The sequence below is a fragment of the Macaca thibetana genome, chromosome 1, assembly GCF_024542745.1.
Source record: "Macaca thibetana thibetana isolate TM-01 chromosome 1, ASM2454274v1, whole genome shotgun sequence".
Classification (NCBI taxonomy): Eukaryota; Metazoa; Chordata; class Mammalia; order Primates; family Cercopithecidae; genus Macaca; species Macaca thibetana.
The window spans coordinates 1306354-1324779 of NC_065578.1; the positions used below are offsets into that span (position 1 = coordinate 1306354).

An 18426-nucleotide genomic window follows, 5' to 3' on the forward strand; every position below is an offset into this window, starting at 1 on the left:
CTGGCACTGTTGATCCTTCCAAAACAGTGTGGGACAGAAGTGGTGACAGCCACATCCTCTTGTGCCTGATTTCAGGGAAAAGCTTTAAGAATTCCACCATTAAGGGTGCTGTTTGTGGAAATACTGTTTTCCTTTGTAAATCCCCACCAACAAATTAAAGAGATTCTATTTTATTTCCAGTTGAAAGTTGTTAATATGAATGGCGTTGGATTTTTTCAGATGCTTTTTTTTCCTTCATCTGTTGACGTGACAGAACTTTTGTCCTTTATTCTGTTCATACGATGAATTCTATGGATTGACTTTTAATGGTAGACCTATGGCATTCCTTTAGTGCGCCTTGTTTGGTCGTGATGTGTTAGCCTTTTTGTATTTTGTTTGATTGAGTTTGCTATTATTGTGTTTGTTTTTGCAACTGTATTTATGAGAGAGATTAGCCTATTATTTCCCTTTTTTTTGGAGTCTCACTCTGTCACCCAGGCTGGAGTACAGTGGCAGGATCTTGGCTCACTGCAACCTCCGCCTCTCTGGTTCAAGTGATTCTCCTGCCTCAGCTTCCTGAGTAGCTGGGATTACAGGTGTGCGCCACCAAGCCCAATTAATTTTTGTATTTATAGTAGAGATGGGGTTTCACTATGTTGGCCACGCTAGTCTTGAACCCCTGACCTTAGGTGATCCGCCCGTCTTAGCCTCCCAAAGTGCTAGGATTACAGGTGTGAGCCACCATGCCTGGCCATATCTTCCTTTTGATCAATGCTTTTATCATGATGAAATGTTGCTCTTTAAGATGAAAAGTATTATTGTCATTAACATCTGATCTGTAGATCTGTATGATGTTAGCATGACTACACCAGCTCTGTGTGTGTGTGTGTGTGTGTGTGTGTGTGATGGGAGGGAGGGAAGGGGACTTAGTGTTTATTTGCTCAATTTTTTCATCCTTTTACTTTCTTTTCTGTATATTTTGGAAATGACTCTTATAAGCAGAAGTTAGTTATTTTTAATCTAGTCTGAAAATGGCTGTGTTTTAAATGAAGGATTTAGTCCGTTTACGTTTAATGTCACACTGGTGTGTTACATCGTAGCTCTGTCATCTTGCTGTTGGTCTTTATTTGTCCTGTCTGTTCTTTTGTCACTCTTTCTTGCCGCCTTTTGGTTTAACCAAGTGTTTTTATTCCACTTTCCCCCCTTTTATTATTATAGCTTTGTTAAGTAATACTTCTCTTAATGTTATTTTAATGGCTACCTTAGAAATTATGAGTCACATCCTTGGAACGTAGCTTAAACTGCTTTTACCATTTCCTTCAAAACCTTATAACAGTTTAATTCTTTTTATTTCTTTATTATTATTATTAGTATTATTATTATTTTGAGATGGAGTTTCATTCTTGTTGCCCAGGCTAGAGTGCAATGGCGTGATTTTGGCTCACTGCAACCTCCACCTCCCAGGTTCAAGTGATTCTCCTGCCTCAGCCTCCTGAGTAGCTGGGATTACAGGGGCCCACCATCATGCCTAACTATTTTTTATATTTTTAGTAGAGGAAGGGTTTCACCTTATTGGCCAGGTTGGTGTCAGACTCCTGGCCTGAAGTGATCTGTCTGCCTTGGCCTCCCAAAGTGCTGGGATTACAGGCGTGAGCCACTGTGTCTGGCCTAATTCTTCTTCTTTCCTTATTGTAGTTTGTGCTATTACTCTATCAGTCTTTGTGCTGTTATTATCATGTCTGTAAATTCTATGTGTATTTCAGACCCACAAACCAAGTGTTGTCTTAGACAATGGTCCTTCAGATTCACCCCCCGGGTTACCCTTCTAGGCACTCTAGTCTTCCTGCAAGACGGCGCTTACATGGAGACCATCTTCCTTCTGCCTGAAGTAGTCCCTTTAGTATTTCTTTCAGCACAAACTTGTAACTATCTGCTTTTTGTTTGTGTGGGAAATGTCTTTGGCATTATTTCTGGAGGGTGCTCTCCACTCTGTGTGGAGTTCTAGGCAGGTAGGGGGTTTCCCCAAGCAGGTTTTTGCGTTGGCTTAGGGTGTTTGTCATTTCTGTGGTGAGGGCGCCTTCCAGCCTCACTGCCACCCCTGGAAGGCAGCGTCTCTCTGTTTTCTCTGACTCCTGTTAAAAATGTCTTCATCACAACAGCAGCCTTGTGAAAGAGAGAGGAACCTAGAATTTCTCCTAATTGAGGTTGGTAGAGCTTTTTGAATCAGGGACGTGATACCTTTTGTCTGTTTTGGAAAATATCAGCCCTTGACTTTTCTTTTTCTTTTTCTTTTTTTTTTTTTTTTTTTTGAGACGGAGTCTCACTCTTCTTGCCCATGCTAGAGTGCAATGGTGCGATCTCGGCTCACTGCAATCTCCACCTCCCCGGTTCAAGTGATTCTCCTGCCTCAAGGCCTCCCAAGTAGCTGGGATTACAGGCACTTGCCACCATGACCATCTAACTATTTTTTTGCATTTATAGTAGAGACAGGGTTTTGCTATGTTGGCCAGGCTGTTCTTGAACTCCTGATCATACATCCACCTTGGCCTCACAAAGTGCTGGGATTACAGGTGTGAGCCACCGTGCCTGGCCAGCCCTTGACTTTTCAAATATCATCCTGTTCTCTCTCCCCTGGATCCCCTACACTTCACACCTGTATGTCTGATGTGCTCTTTTTTCTGGATTTCTTCTGTCTTGGTTTTTTCTGCTTTGTGCTTCAATATAGATTTTTTTCCTACTGGTTATCTCTTATTTCACCCAATCTACTCTTTTTTTTTTTTTTTTTTTTTTTTTGAGACGGAGTCTGGCTCTGTCACCCAGGCTGGAGTGCAGTGGCGCGATCTCGGCTCACTGCAAGCTCCGCCTCCCGGGTTTACGCCATTCTCCTGCCTCAGCCTCCCGAGTAGCTGGGACTACAGGCGCCCGCCACCTCACCCGGCTAGTTTTTTGTATTTTTTAGTAGAGACGGGGTTTCACCGTGTTAGCCAGGATGGTCTCGATCTCCTGACCTCGTGATCCGCCTGTCTCGGCCTCCCAAAGTGCTGGGATTACAGGCGTGAGCCACCGCGCCCGGCCACCCAATCTACTCTTAAATCTACCCTTTAAATTATTAATTTCAGTCACTTCATTTTTTATTTTTAGAATTTCCATTCGATTCTTTTTTTTTGCCCAGGATGGCAATGGCACGCTCTCGGCTCACTGCAACCTCCGCCTCCCAGGTTCAAGCAATTTTCCTGCCTCAGCCTCCCAAGTAGCTGGGAGTACAGGCTCACACCACCACACCCCGCTAATTTTTATATTTTTATTACAGGGTTTTGCCACGTTGGCCAGGCTGGTCTCGAACTCCTGACCTCGGGTGATCCGGTTGCCTGAGCCTCCCACAGTGTTGGGATCACAGGCATGAGCCACTGCGCCTGGCATCCTAGTTCTCTCTTCTGGGGTGGGAATGTCTCTTCTGTGTCCTTCTCACGTGCAAAATACTGTCATTACATCCCAGTGGCCCCAGAACCCTTAACTCCTCCCAGAGTGGTGGCGGCAGTCTCGTCTGCACCAGGCATGGGGGAGCCTGGAGGCCCATTCTTCCTGAGGCCAAGTTCCTCCCTGGCTGTGGGCCAGCATAACTGAACAAGGCGTGCACTTCTGGAATGCTGTGGACAGAGTGTGTGTCTCCCCAGAATCCATATGTTGAAGCCCTAACCCCCCAGCATGATGGTGTTTGGAGACAAAGCCTTTGACAGGTAGTTAGGGTCACGGCTGTAGTTAGGGTCATGGTGGTAGCGTCACCTCGGTAGTTAGGGTCATGGTGGTAGTTAGGGTCACGGCTGTAGTTAGTTAGCGCATGGTGGTAGTTGGGGTCACGGCGGTAGTTAGGGTCACGGTGGTAGTTGGGGTCACGGTGGTAGTTAGGGTCATGGTGGTAGTTAGGGTCATGGTGGTAGTTAGGGCCATGGCTGTAGTTAGGGTCATGGTGGTAGTTAGGGCCATGGCTGTAGTTAGGGTCATGGTGGTAGTTAGGGTCACGATGGTAGTTAGGGTCACGATGGTAGTTAGGATCATGGTGGTAGTTAGGGCCATGGCTGTAGTTAGGGTCATGGCTGTAGTTAGGGTCACAGCAGTAATCAGTTAGGGTCATGGTGGTAGTTAGGGCCATGGCTGTAGTTAGGGTCATGGTGGTAGTTAGGGCCATGGCTGTAGTTAGGGTCATGGTGGTAGTTAGGGTCACGGCTGTAGTTAGGGTCATGGTGGTAGTTAGGGTCTTAGTGGTAGTTAGGGTCATGGTGGTAGTTAGGATCACGGCAGTAGTTAGTTAGGGTCATGGTGGTAGTTAGGGTCATGGTGGTAGTTAGGGTCATGGTGGTAGTTAGGGCCATGGCTGTAGTTAGGGTCATGGTGGTAGTTAGGGCCATGGCTGTAGTTAGGGTCATGGTGGTAGTTAGGGTCATGGTGGTAGTTAGGGTCATGGTGGTAGTTAGGGCCATGGCTGTAGTTAGGGTCATGGTGGTAGTTAGGGTCATGGTGGTAGTTAGGGTCACGGCTGTAGTTAGAGTCATGGTGGTAGTTAGGGTCACAGCGGTAGTTAGGGTCTTGGTGGTAGTTAGGGTCATGGTGGTAGTTAGGATCACGGCAGTAGTTAGGGTCATGGTGGTAGTTAGGGTCATGGCTGTAGTTAGGGTCACGACTGTAGTTAGGGTCACGGCTGTAGTTAGGGTCATGGCTGTAGTTAGGGTCACAGCAGTAATCAGTTAGGGTCATGGTGGTAGTTAGGGCCATGGCTGTAGTTAGGGTCATGGTGGTAGTTAGGGTCATGGCTGTAGTTAGGGTCACGACTGTAGTTAGGGTCATGGCTGTAGTTAGGGTCATGGCTGTAGTTAGGGTCACAGCAGTAATCAGTTAGGGTCATGGTGGTAGTTAGGGCCATGGCTGTAGTTAGGGTCATGGTGGTAGTTGGGTCACGGCTGTAGTTAGGGTCATGGTGGTAGTTAGGGTCACAGCGGTAGTTAGGGTTATGGTGGTAGTTAGGGTCTTGGTGGTAGTTAGGGTCTTGGTGGTAGTTAGGGTCATGGTGGTAGTTAGGATCACGGCAGTAGTTAGTTAGGGTCATGGTGGTAGTTAGGGTCATGGCTGTAGTTAGGGTCACGACTGTAGTTAGGGTCATGGCTGTAGTTAGGGTCATGGTGGTAGGGTCACAACTGTAGTTAGGGTCATGGTGGTAGGGTCATGGCTGTAGTTAGGGTCATTGTAGTTAGGGTCACGGCTGTAGTTAGGGTCATTGTAGTTAAGGTCACGGCTGTAGTTAGGGTCATGGTGGTAGGGTCACGGCTGTAGTTAGGGTCATGGTAGTTAGGGTCATGGCTGTAGTTAGGGTCATGGTGGTAGGGTCATGGCAGTAGTTAGGGTCATAGTGGTAGTTAGGGTCTTGGTAGTTATGGTGGTACTTAGGGTCACGGCAGTAATCAGGGTCATGATGGTAGTTAGGGTCATGGCTGTAGTTAGGGTCATGATGGTAGTTAGGGTCACGGCTGTAGTTAGGGCCACGGTGGTAGTTAGGGTCATCACTAGTTAGGGTCATGGTAGGGTCACGGTGGTAGGGTCACGGCAATAGGGTCACGGTGGTAGTTAGGGTCATGGTGGTAGTTAGGGTCTTGGTGGTAGTTAGGGTCATGGTGGTAGTTAGGGTCACAGCTGTAGTTATTTAGGGTCACAGTGGTAGGGTCACAGCTGTAGTTAGGATCATGGTGGTAGGGTCTTGGTAGTTAGGGTCATGGTCGTAGTTAGGGTCACGGTGGTAGGGTCATGGCGGTAATCAGGGTCATGGCGGTAGTTAGGGTCACGGTGGTAATTAGGGTCATGGCAGTAATCAGTTAGGGTCATGGTGGTAGTTGGGTCACGGCAGTAGTTAGGGTCATGGTGGTAAATGTAATCAGTTAGGGTCATGGTGGTAGTTAGGGTGTTGGTAGTAGTTAGGCTCATGGTGGTAGGGTCATGGCTATAGTTAGGGTCACAGTGGTAGGGTCACAGCTGTAGTTAGGGTCACGGCTGTAGTTAGGATCATGGTGGTAGTTAGGGTCACAGCGGTAGTTAGGGTCACGGTGGTAGGGTCACGGTGGTAATCAGTTAGGGTCACGTTGGTAATCAGTTAGGGTCTTGGTGGTAGTTAGGGCCACGGCGGTAGTTAGGGTCACGGCGGTAGTTAGGGTCACGGTGGTAGTTAGGGTCACGGGGTAGAACCCTTGTGGTGAGATTTGTGCTCTTTATAGGATGAGAGGATGAGACACAAGAGAGGTTGCACCTGTGCTCTCTGCACCACGTGAGAACATGGTGAGCGTGCGGCCGCTAGCAAGCAAGGAGAGACCCCGCCTTTCAGTCGCCGTCATCCCGACTCTAGCCTTGGAAACGTGAGAAAGTGAATACCTGTCACTTAGTCACCAGTCTATGGTATTTTGCTGTGGCGGCTGAGCTGATGGAGACAGTTCCATAGGTCTTGATTGTCCTGGTGGCTGTGAACCCCAGTTTTTGTCTCAGTGAGATTCCCGGCCCAGCTTTCTGTGTGGCCTGCGAAGGGTCAGCAGACGCCGTGCACGTGCACGGCCTGGGTGGTGCATCTCTCTGGCAACACCTCCTCTTCTGATGCGCTTGCTGGTCTCGGATGCCTCCAACACAGTTTTTGCTTATTTTCCAGCTTTTATCGCTCGTTCGTGGGAGGAGGGTTAGACTCCTAGCGTGACGTCCCTGGCCACATCCTCAGCGCCGCATCCCCTTGCAGCTCAACTCTTGGTTCTGAGTTATTCTGACTCAGCCGCACGTCCTCACAGCGGCCTTCCTGGCCTGGCTCTGCCGGGCGCTGGACAATCTCTGCCTCCAGCCTGGGCCTTTGGGTCTGTTTGAGGGTGGGGGACACGGAACGTAGCAGTGAGGATCTCGGAGCAGCTTCTTGTTGGTGTTGATGTGTTTTGTTTGTTTTAGTGAATCCAGAAAAAAAAATTCTTACATAGAAAGGAGCGGTGTTTGGTATGAATTTATTTGCAACTGACTGCTTGGAAGTTGGCGTACATCTTTCCACGGAAACTGTGAAAATACTGGTCAGCCTCTCAGTCATTTCCTAAAATCTGGATTTTGTATTACAACAAGTTAGGATGTTTTCAGTAGAACTGATTGTAAGGCCAAACTGTAGAAATGTAATTCCTTCCGAAACGTCTCTCGGGGGCACTTTCCTGAACGGCTGCTGACAGCAGCATTTGGGGACGGTGGGGCGGAGGACACCCTAGGGGGCCTGGCTTCTTGGGAACTGGAGGCTTTGGCCCTCGTCCCAGCCCGGCTGCCCTGAGGAGGGAAGCATGGGGCCCTGGGCTGGCTGCAAGACGTGGAGTGACTGTGGGTCCCCGTGGCCCCTGACACGCTCCCAGGGAACCCAAGTAAACACTGAGGCTCTTGTGATGCCTCCCGCCTTCCGTGCACATTCCGTGGCAGGTGAGTCCGATTATTCGAAGGAGGCTGGAGTGTGGGCGGAGGGCAGTGCCAGGTTTCCCAGTCAGATTTACTCAGGGCTCCTCCAGCAGTCCATGCCACAGTGGGTGTCCCTCGGGGGCCCACGCGCCCAAGCCACGGCCTCCTGCCTTCCATGCGGGGATTTGCTCCCCGGAAGGAGCCGCCCAGCTGCCTCTCGCCAACATGAAGCACTTTCTTTCTGTGGAGCGTGGTTCCTGTCCCGGGGTCCATGTTGGCCACTGTGGGAGGCAGTCGGGCAGCTGAATTTCCGCAGATGGGAATGCCACGGCCTGAGGATGTTGCCCCTGTCCTGAAGGCTGTCGCCCGATCGCTCTATCCAAGGCTGCCCTGGGGCAGCATCACCTGGGGGTCCTGCAGGGGCTTCTCAGCACAGCATCCAGCACCCCCACCCAGTGTGTTCCCATCGCAGTTTCTGCCCCCGCCTGCACCAGGCATCAGAGACCCAGATGCCAAGGCCTGTCAGCTTCCTCAATGGGAAACTTTTCTTCAGTGAACAAGGCTCTGTTTTATAGACTTTTAAAATTTTCAGCTCAAAAACCAAAGTCAGCCGACGTTGGTGGCCTTGGCGAGCTGGTCTGCTGCCCTGGGCTGCAGGGGCTGCCCAGCCGGAGTAGTGGCCGGGGCAGGTGCTGACCACAGGCTGTTTGGCTGCAGGTGATGGGCAGGTGACCCATCACGTGTCCAGAGGTGGGTGCTGCTGGTGGGTAACCCAACTCATTCCATCTCCCCCCAGCCGCCCTCGGCTGGGGACCCTGCCCCGCCGACCCTGCCATGCCCACCCCCCTCCAGCCTGATTGCGTGTCTCAGTCACGTGACCGCCCTGGGCCCATGATGTCACTGGGAAATGCCCTCGTCTAATTGGCTTAGACCCCAGATGAGCGAGCCCAAGGTCTCGGGGCATCAGAGCCACCCATGAGGGCAGCTGGACGCAGTGGCCACAACCTATGGTTGGGGAATGGCATTGCCCAGCTCCACCGCGAGGGGACCTGAGGCTTGGACTGCAAGACTGGCCCAGGCTTGCCACTTGCTCCGCACCCAGGGTCACCTTCCCGAGGGCCGCAGACACTTGAGCAGCCCCCATGCCACTGCGTCGTGGCAGGGACATGCCCGCCCATCCCTCCCAGGTCCCTTATCCACCTGCCTGTCCCTTTATGTCACTGACACCGTGATACCCGTTGTGCTGTGCTGTGTGGTCCCAGTGCTCACAGGGCCAGACTCTGCCCGTTCCTGGGGGTCCGTGTGTCCCACGTGCCTGGACGTGAGAGGACAGAAGTCGGCAGAGCTTGGCTCCCCATTTGCCCGACTCGCGCCTCGGCTGTGCCTCTTCTGTCTCTTGAGCTCTTCTGTGCCGTGTGCTTGCAGCTGAGCAGCTGAGCAGCTGTGGGGAAGAGGGAGGTGGTTGCCTCGGTGGGAGCCTGGGCTGTGGCTGCCGGTCCCCAAAACAGACGCTGTGCCCCGGGCAGCTATCCGCTTCCCGCCACAGTGGTGCCCAAAACCTTTTCCAAGTCTTCTTCTGTGACTCTAGTGTTATTTTTCAGTTACCTTTAAAAGCACAGCATGTTTTCAGTCACATTTTTCAACTGGGAAATAGATCTGTGGTTAGAAACGGGAAGTTTGAGTTGCAGGCTTGAGATCCGGGCAGGTCCCTCAGATAGAGGGGCTGCACCTCCACTGCCCCCCACCGCTGCCTCTGCCCCACGGCCACCCCAGATCCTCAGACACCCTGCCCTGTGCCTTCTCACCCTCTGGTCCTGGCTGGGCCCATCCCGCCTCCCACTGCCCTCAGCCTCTGGAGCAGTGCCTGCGTGGCTGGCGCCATCCAGCGCAGAAGGAATGAAGGACTTCTGTTCAGACAGCTCTGCCGCGAGCGTTCTGGCCTGAAATGCAGTGGGAGCTCTGGTGTGGGTGTAGCCGAGGCTCAGGGGCTCCGCACCAGGCAAACAGGCTGACGGCATCTCCTGCGGCTCTTGGTGGCTTTTTAGGACTCCACGTCCAACGTGTTCTCCATTGTCCCTGGCAGCCCCTGGCCAGGGTGGCCCAGTGCCCACTATAGAGGGTGCAGGTCAGTTTGTGGACCAGTGGCCAACCAGGCTGAGTCAGGCGAGGTGGGGTCCCACCCCAAACCCCACACTCCAGTGTCTGGGCCACAGCAGCCCTGGGACACCTTAGCTCTGGACACGAATTTGCGGTCTTTGCTGTTCTTGTGTCTCTGTTTGCCTAGGACATGCTGGCAGCTAACTGTGTGCTGGGGAAGCCTGGAGAGGAAGCCAGGTGGCCCCGGGCGCCTGGAGCCCAGAATTCAGTGGAAGTCGCTGCCCGGGGAAGAAGTGGAGTCTAGAGGTGGCAGTGCCCATTTTACCTGCACCCTCGGTGACAGCTGCACCCCGGCTTCTGGGGACCTCCTGGCCCAAGGGCACCTCACTGTCTCCTTGTCCTCCTGGTCACTGACCTGGCCCACCATGGAAGGCACCTGTCTCTCGGCACACGGCTCGACCACTGACTCGCACCCATCCGGGCACCGCAGAGCCGTCCTGTGGCATTGCTTTGGGCTGTGCTGGTCACCCCGTGTAGTGGGGCCGTGTCCAGTGAACAGGGGAGGCCTCGAGTGCCCCCTGACCTGCTGCCGGGGACTCAGCCCCTCCCTCACCGCCCCCACACCCGAGGGCCGTCGCCTGTCCCAGCCTGCTGCGCCGAGCTTAGTGTTTTAAAACGTGTTTTCTACGTCTTGTCAGAGCGCTCAAGGCGCGAGATTGCCATGGAAACTGAGCTCCTTAGAATTCCTGTGGCCGTCCTAATTATAGAATCTCAAAGACACGCACAGAGTTCCCTGAGGTTGTCGGAGTTAAGACTGAAAGAGGAGGAGCGGCCCCTGTGATCTCCACAATTTTGTTCCCTGCTTGCTTCAGCAGAGCCTGGCACCCAGGGAGGTGGCAGGATGGGTCCCTGATGGGCACATGACATCGAGCCAGCTCTGACTCCAAAGCCAGGTCCCTTCTGCCACAGCCAGTGCTCAACCTGACCCACACGGCTGCACCGTCCACTGTGTAGGGGGCGTTGCGGGAGACCCCAGGCTATGTCCTGACGCACCCCCGGAAGGACCTGCTGCTAAGCTGGGCTTGTCTTTGGGACCCTTTTCCGCAGAGGTGGCCAGGGGACTCGCGGTGCCAGGCCCACAGTCTCCTCGCCGGCAGTATCTGGGGGCTGGGGGCCGTTCCCAGAGCGCACTACCCAGAACGGCTCCCTTTTCACAGCGCTGACTGTCGCTTGCGTCAGAAATAGGCCCGTCAATTTCCAAGCAGAAACCCAAACACTAAAAATTCGACTGTGACTTCTGAGGGGTGGAGGCCGCTGGGTCCCCCCAGCATCCCCGCCTGTGCGGCCAGAAAGGCAGAGTGGCTGCCGGCCAGCGTGTCCAGGCCCCCTGCACTTAGGGAAACTTCTAGTCAATTGCCTGAAGTTCGAAGGTTTGGGGGGTTTTCGTGGTTGCTTTCGTTTGTTTCTTTTGGCAGCTGCAGAATCCCCCAAAAAGGTGGGAATGTGGATTTGTCAAGAAAGATGCTCCTTTGATTTAGAGGAGGCTAAGGAGGCCCTAAGTGCAGTCTCACCTTGAGAAAAACGCCAGGCCAGTCCCAACGGAGGGGCGTCCTGCACTCAGAACTGTCAGGGTCAGAAAGCAAAGGGAGTCCGAGAAACTCACGGTGCAGCAGGGCCGGCGAGGCAGGACGGCGACACGCGGACTCCTGGACGGGACCCTGGGGCGGACGCAGACAGTGGGTGAAAACCGAGGAAAGGTCTGAGTATCGCTTCAGGTAGCCATGGATCCTGGCTCATTAGTTGTAACAGTGTAGCAAGCAGGTGGAAGGTGAGAGCTGTGAGGAGCCGGGCAGGCGGGCTCTCTGGGAACTCTCCAATTTAAAGCTGTTCTTAAAAATAGTTGATTAAAAAAGACAGTTGAGGGCGGCTCTGCCTACAGCTGGAGTTGAGGTTCTGGGTAGCACCAGGCTTCCTTGCAGCCTCCATAGGCGAGTCGGGGCCAGGCAAGGCCTTGGCCGTAGGGAGGCTTCTGGTTACTAGGTTCTGCACAGCCTGTGCGATTTCCCTGTGAATCTGAAATTACCCCCAGATAAAAAGGGTGGGTTTTTTTTGTGTTTGTGTTGTTTTGTTTTTGAGACAGGGTCTGGCTCTGTTGCCCAGGCTGGAATACAATGGTGTGATCTTGGCTCAGTGCAGCCTCCACCTGCCAGGCTCAGGTGATCCACCGCAGCCTCCTGAGTAGCTGGGACTACAGGTGCATGCCACCACACTCATCTAATTTTTTGTATTTTTTTTGATAGAGACAGGGTCTCACCATGTTGCCCATGCTGGACTCAAATTCCTAGGCTCAAGTGATTCACCTGCCTCGACCTCCTGAGGTACTGGGATTACAAGCATGAGCTGCCATGCCCGGCCAAAAGGTGTATTTGTTAAGTACAGGCTGCCCTGCTGTCCCTGTGATCCCTTATAACTCACCTGGTCCCTGCTTTCCAGCTGGGGACTGGCATGGACCTCATGGGGCTTCCCCCCTTTCACTGAGGCAAGACCCAGGTGCTGGGAGTATTGGGCGTCCTGCCCAACCAGGGTCCCCAGGTTCAGGGGCTCCTGGCATGCCTTCCCGCGGGACTCTGCATGGGGGTTGGGAGGGCGAGGAAAGTAGGAGACATGATGCCTGCTCAGAACTCCCACCTTGGAGACCCTGTGCCAGGATTTTCCAGAGAGACCAAACCAATAGGGTGTGTGTATAAAAAGATCTATTGTAAGGAACTGGCTTGTTCATAGAGACTCATGAAGCCCAAAATCTGCAGGGGGGCCCTGCTGGTTGGAGACCTAGGAGGAGCCACGGCCGCAGCACTGCTGCTCAGGGAGCTCAGCCTTTGTTCTGTGGGGGCCTTCGCCTGCTCGGGTAAAGCCCACCTGCATTGTGGTGGGCAGTCTGCTTCCCTCATAGTCAGCCAATTTAAATGTTTATCTCATCCATACTCACCCTCATGGAAACATCCAGAATAACATCTGACCAGCCATCTGGGCACCATGGCCCAGCCGTGTGGACACATATAGTGAACCATTGCAGGCCCTGCCTTGGCACTTGGCATCCGCACACATCTCCTGGAGCCGCACTCAGTCTCCACACACAGCAGGACTCCCGCCTGACACACTCGGTCTCCACACATCAGTACTCTCGCCTGACACGCTCGGTCTCCGCACACAGCAGGACTCCCGCCTGACACACTCGGTCTCCACACATCAGTACTCTCGCCTGACACGCTCGGTCTCCGCACACAGCAGGACTCCCGCCTGACACGCTCGGTCTCCGCACACAGCAGGACTCCCGCCTGACACGCTCGGTCTCCACACAGCAGGACTCTCGCCTGACACGCTCGGTCTCCGCACACAGCAGGACTCCCGCCTGACACGGTTCGACCCTCCCGCAGGCAGTGCCAGCACACTTGGCCTTCCCAGAAGAGGGCCGCCATCATGGGTTTGGACCTTCCAGCTGGACTGCAGTGGGGTGGGGCGTGGCCTCGCCTTTGTGGTCTTTGGGTCATTTGAATTCCTGCCTCTTGCTCATTTTCCTTTGGCATTTGCAAATTTGTCCCCGTGGCGCCTGCAGCTGACCACTGGCTGCCACCTGTGTCCTGCCTCGAGCCAAGCTCCAGGCGGCGCCCGCGAGCAGGTAGGGATGCTGGTGGCTTCTTACACCTGGGAGTTTCTTTGTAGGCTCAGAGCTCTTTGTTCCTTTTTAAAAATCTGATTTGAAGGCCGGGTACGGTGGCTCACGCCTGTAATCCCAGCACTTTGGGAGGCCAAGGTGGGCGTATCACCAGTGGTTAGGCGTTGGAGACCAGCCTGGGCAACACAGGCTGGGGCAACTCCCTTCCCTAATAAAAGTTCAAAACGAACCCTTAAAGTTTAAAAAGTGAGACGGGATATTTGAAGGAGGCAGGTCTGAAGGAAATGCTTGAAATTATCCTCTCTGTCCCTGGGCCCCCAGGTCATTTAGTTCTATTGTTATTCAACATACCTTTTGACACACGCTAGGAGCGCAGGACTCCCAGCAATATAAAGCGTGGTAATCGATGGACACTGCCCCCAGCAGCCAGCCAGGGGCAGGACTTAAGCCCTAGCCAGCCGCAGCCTGTCCCCCACCGCTGCCAGCCTGAAACTGGGTTGGTTACAGCTGCCAGCCTGAAATTGGATTGGTTATTTGCTTACTAGAACATTTTTGTCACATGACTGTGTATTCTAAAACAAGATGTTGCTTTTGTTTTTGAGAGAGTCTCCTTGTGTTGTCCAGGCTGGAGTGCAGTGGTGCAATCTCGGCTCACTGCAAGCACTGCCTCGCAGGTTCACACCATTCTCCTGCCTCAGCCTCCCAAGTAGCTGGGACTGCAGGCGCCCACTACCATGCCCGGCTCATTTTTTACATTTTTAGTAGAGACGGGGTTTCACCGTGTTAGGATGGTCTCCATCTCCTGACCTCGTGATCCACCCACCTCGGCCTCCCAAAGTGCTGGGATTACAGGCATGAGCCACCGCACCGGCCTATTGGGGTTGTTTTTTTTTTTTACTTGTTTGGTTTTACAGCAATGGCACCATGTTTCTGTCACCCTAGAGTTTGATTTTTGGTGTTTCTTAAGACACCTCTGGACCACTGCACGTGGCTGAGGTGGGCTTCGCACTGGCTGTATCTTCCATTGGACACCCACACATCAGTTTATGCATTCACTTGTCCACAGACCTTGGGATCATCAGACATTCTTGAATGCTCCCGAGCCCAGGAGCCAGTGTTTCTGAGCTTTCCCGGAGCAGCAGTAGGGCTGCCGGGCCCTAGGGGGAGCAAACGGTCCTTGTTTCTGAGCTGCGAGGCTCTGCCAGAGAATAAGCCATTTCCCCGGTGCACTCCTGGGCCTCGAAGGTATTTGGGGCTGCGGGGGATTGATTTGTGCCGAGCCCACAGTGTAGGAGACACCTGGGCAGCCTTGCAGGTTGCTCCGATGGTTCTCCGGGCTGAGATGCTTGTGTCTCTCGGGCGAGACGCCTGCTCTGGTCTTCTGTTCCTATTTTGACTCCATTTTCCTCGTGGATTTTTCAGTCCAGCGTCCCTAGCCACGGGCCCTTTGTCTCTCACGTGTGCAGGTGACTCAGGGTGACTAAGATCTTCTGTAATTCCTTCTAAAATGTTTCGCCGCTTTGCTGCCCACGTTTCCATCCTTAGTCTCCGAGGGACCGAGTGTGTGTGTGGTGGGAAGCGGGGTCAGTCCCCGCCTGGACCGCTGTGACAGAACCCCACAGACAGGGTGACTTACACACGACAGGAACTTATTTTCTCAAGTTCTGGAGGCGTGGGGTCCCATCTCCAAATACAGCCACATTGGGAGCTAGGGCTCCCCACGTGAATTTAGGGGACACTTCAGTTTGTCCCGGTGGAAACTGGGGACGCCGGGCTGTGTGTTGTGTCCTGTGGGAGAGTTTGTTCAGCCTGCTGGGGGCTCCCTGATGAGCCCTGGCGTCTGCTAGGACGTCACTCTCTTTACTGATTGAACTTGAAGGGTGTCCAGTTGGCGCATTTTCAGGGTTTCCCAGGCGCACTGGGCGTGGGTCCCTTGTGTCCTTGCTCTAGCCAGCTTCCATCCGTCCCTGGGCTCCGCCCCTCAGCTATGTGTCCGTCGCTCAGCTCCGCCCCCCAGCTGTGTGTCCGTCCCTTGGCTCCGCCTCCCAGCTGTGCATCCGCCCCTCGGTTCTGCCCACAGCTGCTTGTCCATCCCTCGGCTCCGAGCCCTCGACGGTGCTTCCGTCCCTCGGCTCCGCCCTCCAACTGCGCGCCCGCCCCTTGGCTCCGCCCCCCAGCTGTGCATCCCTTCCTGGGCTCTGTCCGTGGCTGTGCGTCCATTCCCTCGACTCCGCCCCCGGCTGTGCGTCCATCCCTCGGCTCCGCCCCACAGCTGTGCGTCCAGCCTTTAGCTCAGCCCGCAGTTGTCCGTCTGTCCCTCGTCTCTGCCATCAGTTGCTCGTCTGTCCCTCGGTTCCGCCCCCTTGGCTGTGCGTCCGGCCCTCAGCTCCACCCCCAGCTGCGGGTCCGTTCCTCAGCTCCATCCCCCCAGCTGTGCGTCCTTCTCTCAGCTCCACCCCCAGCTGCGCGTCCGTTCCTCAGCTCCACCCCCAGCTGTGCGTCCTTCTCAGCTCCATCCCCCCAGCTGTGCGTCCGGCCCTCAGCTCCACCCCCAGCTGTGCGTCCTGCTCTCAGCTCCACCCCCCTGTGCGCTCCTGCGTCCACCCCCCAGCTCTCCCACCCCCCAGCTGTGCGTCCTGCTCTCAGCTCCACCCCCCCAGCTGTGCGTCCTTCTCTCAGCTCCACTGTGCCCCCCCCCAGCTGTGCGTCCTTCTCTCAGCTCCACCCCCAGCTGTGCGTCCTTCTCAGCTCCGCCCTCCAGCTGCGCGTCCGTTCCTCAGCTCCACCCCCAGCTGTGCGTCCTTCTCTCAGCTCCACCCTCCAGCTGCAAGTCCGTCCTTCAGCTCCACCTTCCAGCAGCTCCGCCTCAGCTCCACCCCCCCAGCTGTGCGTCCTTCTCTCAGCTGTGCGTCCTTCTCTCAGCTCCAGCCCCCTCCAGCTGTGCGTCCTTCTCTCCAGCAGCTCCGCCCTCCAGCTGTGCGTCCTCTCAGCTCCAGCCCCCAGCTGTGCGTCCTTCTCTCAGCTCCACCCCCCAGCTGCGTCCGTTCCTCAGCTCCATCCCCCAGCTGTGCGTCCGTCCTTCAGCTCCGCCCTACAGCTGCGCGCCCGCCTCTTGGCACCGCCCCCAGCTGTGCATCCGTCCTTCGGTTCCCCCAAACCCCGTGCGTCCATCTCTCGACTCCGCCCCCCGGCTGTGCGCCCATTCCTTGGCTCCGCCCCCATCTGTGCGTGCGCCTCTCGGCTCCGCCCCCCGCTGTGCGTCCTTCCCTAGACTCTGCCCCCTCCCCGGCTGTGCGCACATTTTTCGGCTCCACCCTCGGCTGTGCGTCCGTCCCTCGGCTCCGCCCCCGGCTGTGCGTCCGTCCCTCGGCTCCGCCCCCGGCTGTGCGTCCGTCCCTCGGCTCCGCCCCCGGCTGTGCGTCCGTCTCTCGGCTCCGCCCCTGGCTGTGCGTCCGTCCCTCGGCTCCGCCCCTGGCTGTGCGTCCGTCCCTCGACTCGCCACCGGCCCACCCTAACAAGCAGCGCGCCGCTGTGTCTGTGTCCCACGGTGCCTCCGTCTCCTCCGGTTCACACGCTTCTCTTTTTCTCTTCAGAGAGGGTTGTTGGGCGGGCAGAGCGCCCCCCGAAGGGAAAAGTCAGGCCTGCGGACTCCTGGAGCCAGGACCAGCTGTGGGCTGGTTAGGGCAGGATGCGCCCTGTTGTCGTGGGCAGAGCCACGTGGGCGCTCACCTGACCTCCTCAGGGCTGAGGGGCGCAGGGGCCGAAAGTGTGGCCGTCCCCGGGGGTCTGCGCCTTTTGTGGAGCCCAGGCCTGGCGCCCAGGTGGGTGGAATGCGGAGGGAGCACAGGCTGCACGGCCCCAGCCTGGCCTCGTGCTTGCTGGCAGTCGCGTCTGTGGCCGGAGGGGCCTTTGGTGTCACCAGGCCTCTGTCAAACCCCGTACCGTGCCCCAGGCTACTGGGATGCTGAGCCTTCTTGGGGGGCTGGGGGGGCTGAACCACCCGCCGCCGCCGTGAGGCCTGTTTCACCTGCGCTCCTGGAGGACCGCTGTCTTCTTGGTCTCGCACTGAATATTTAAAGGAAGAGGAGCAGGTTTTACCATCCGTGTGGCCTGATTTCAGCAGTTTCCAGCCAGAGCTAGTCATTTGCCTGTTTTAAAAACATTCCGTTACAATTTCCACTTCAGTATATTCGTGGCACTTTCATTTGGTTCATGAAAGTCGCTTTTATGATAGAATTTTATAAAAGCACAAAGCTTCCCGTTGTACGTTACGTTTCCAAAGATTCTGTTTACACACACATCCGTTTCAAAGCGTTTTGGAGAAGCAAAGCGAGACACGGTTTTGAAGGAGGACAAGACCCGCTGTCTGGTTACAGGCTTGGTACTGGCACTTTTCATAAGAGGCACAGTCCACATGGGCTGGACTGTCAAATGCATGTTATAAAGATGATGTTTTTGGTAACTTCGAATGGAAACGGGGGCACGGTTGGTTTGGCTCTCCTGCCCTGAGATTTATTAGGTTAAAGGAAACTCGACTGGAGAGCCCTGGGCCTCGCGCCGCTTGTGTCTGGCGAGTTCCTGAGGTGAAGTCAGTGACGCTCTGCATCTTAGCCTGGCTCAGGCTCCAGTGTGGCGTCCGCTCTCCTTCCTCTGACAGTCATGTGTAAATATTGAGGCCCATTTGAACTGTCCCTGTGTGGAAAAAATCCTGTTTTTCACGGGGCTGCCTGGGGAGGAGAGGGTGGAAAGGAAAACAGGCGGGGGCAAACAGCCCAGCCTGCCAGGCCTGGGGCGACTTCACCGCTCCACTGTCAGCCAGTGGCCGTCCAGTGGTGGATCTTGTCTGCCCTGCGAGGACACCTGGCTCCATCCTCACCTGAGCCGCTGTCTCCAGCCGCCAAGGCCGTGACACCATGAGGATCATGTGAGGAGGGGCAGAGAGCGGCCATCGGGAGGCTGTCATTCCAGCCCTACCTTCCCTGCCTGGGAGGACGCTGCAGCCACCACCACCTGGACGGGAGTGGCCTGTCGCAGCTGCACCCTGCCTGGACTCGTGGCTGCCACTCTGTTTCTTTACGCCTTTCTCCTGTCCTTTCCAGAATCCATCTACCGCCGGGGAGCCAGAAGATGGAGGAAGCTGTACCGTGCCAACGGCCATCTCTTCCAAGCCAAGCGCTTTAACAGGGTGAGTGGCCCCCTCGGGACTAGTCCCTCAAGGGGCCCTTTGTTACTTT

The 18426-nt window shown here is 55.1% G+C and overlaps 1 protein-coding gene across 5 annotated transcripts in view; it reads left to right on the forward strand.

Moving 5' to 3' along the window:
• The window catches only part of PRKCZ (protein kinase C zeta), a 148621-nt gene that overhangs the window by 70043 nt on the left and 60152 nt on the right, over positions 1-18426 (forward strand). For all 5 annotated transcript variants that reach the window (XM_050786139.1, XM_050786142.1, XM_050786140.1 and 2 more), the window contains one exon: positions 18292-18377. In XM_050786139.1, coding sequence (XP_050642096.1) covers positions 18292-18377 — 86 coding nt within the window. The remainder of the gene's footprint in view (positions 1-18291; positions 18378-18426) is intronic.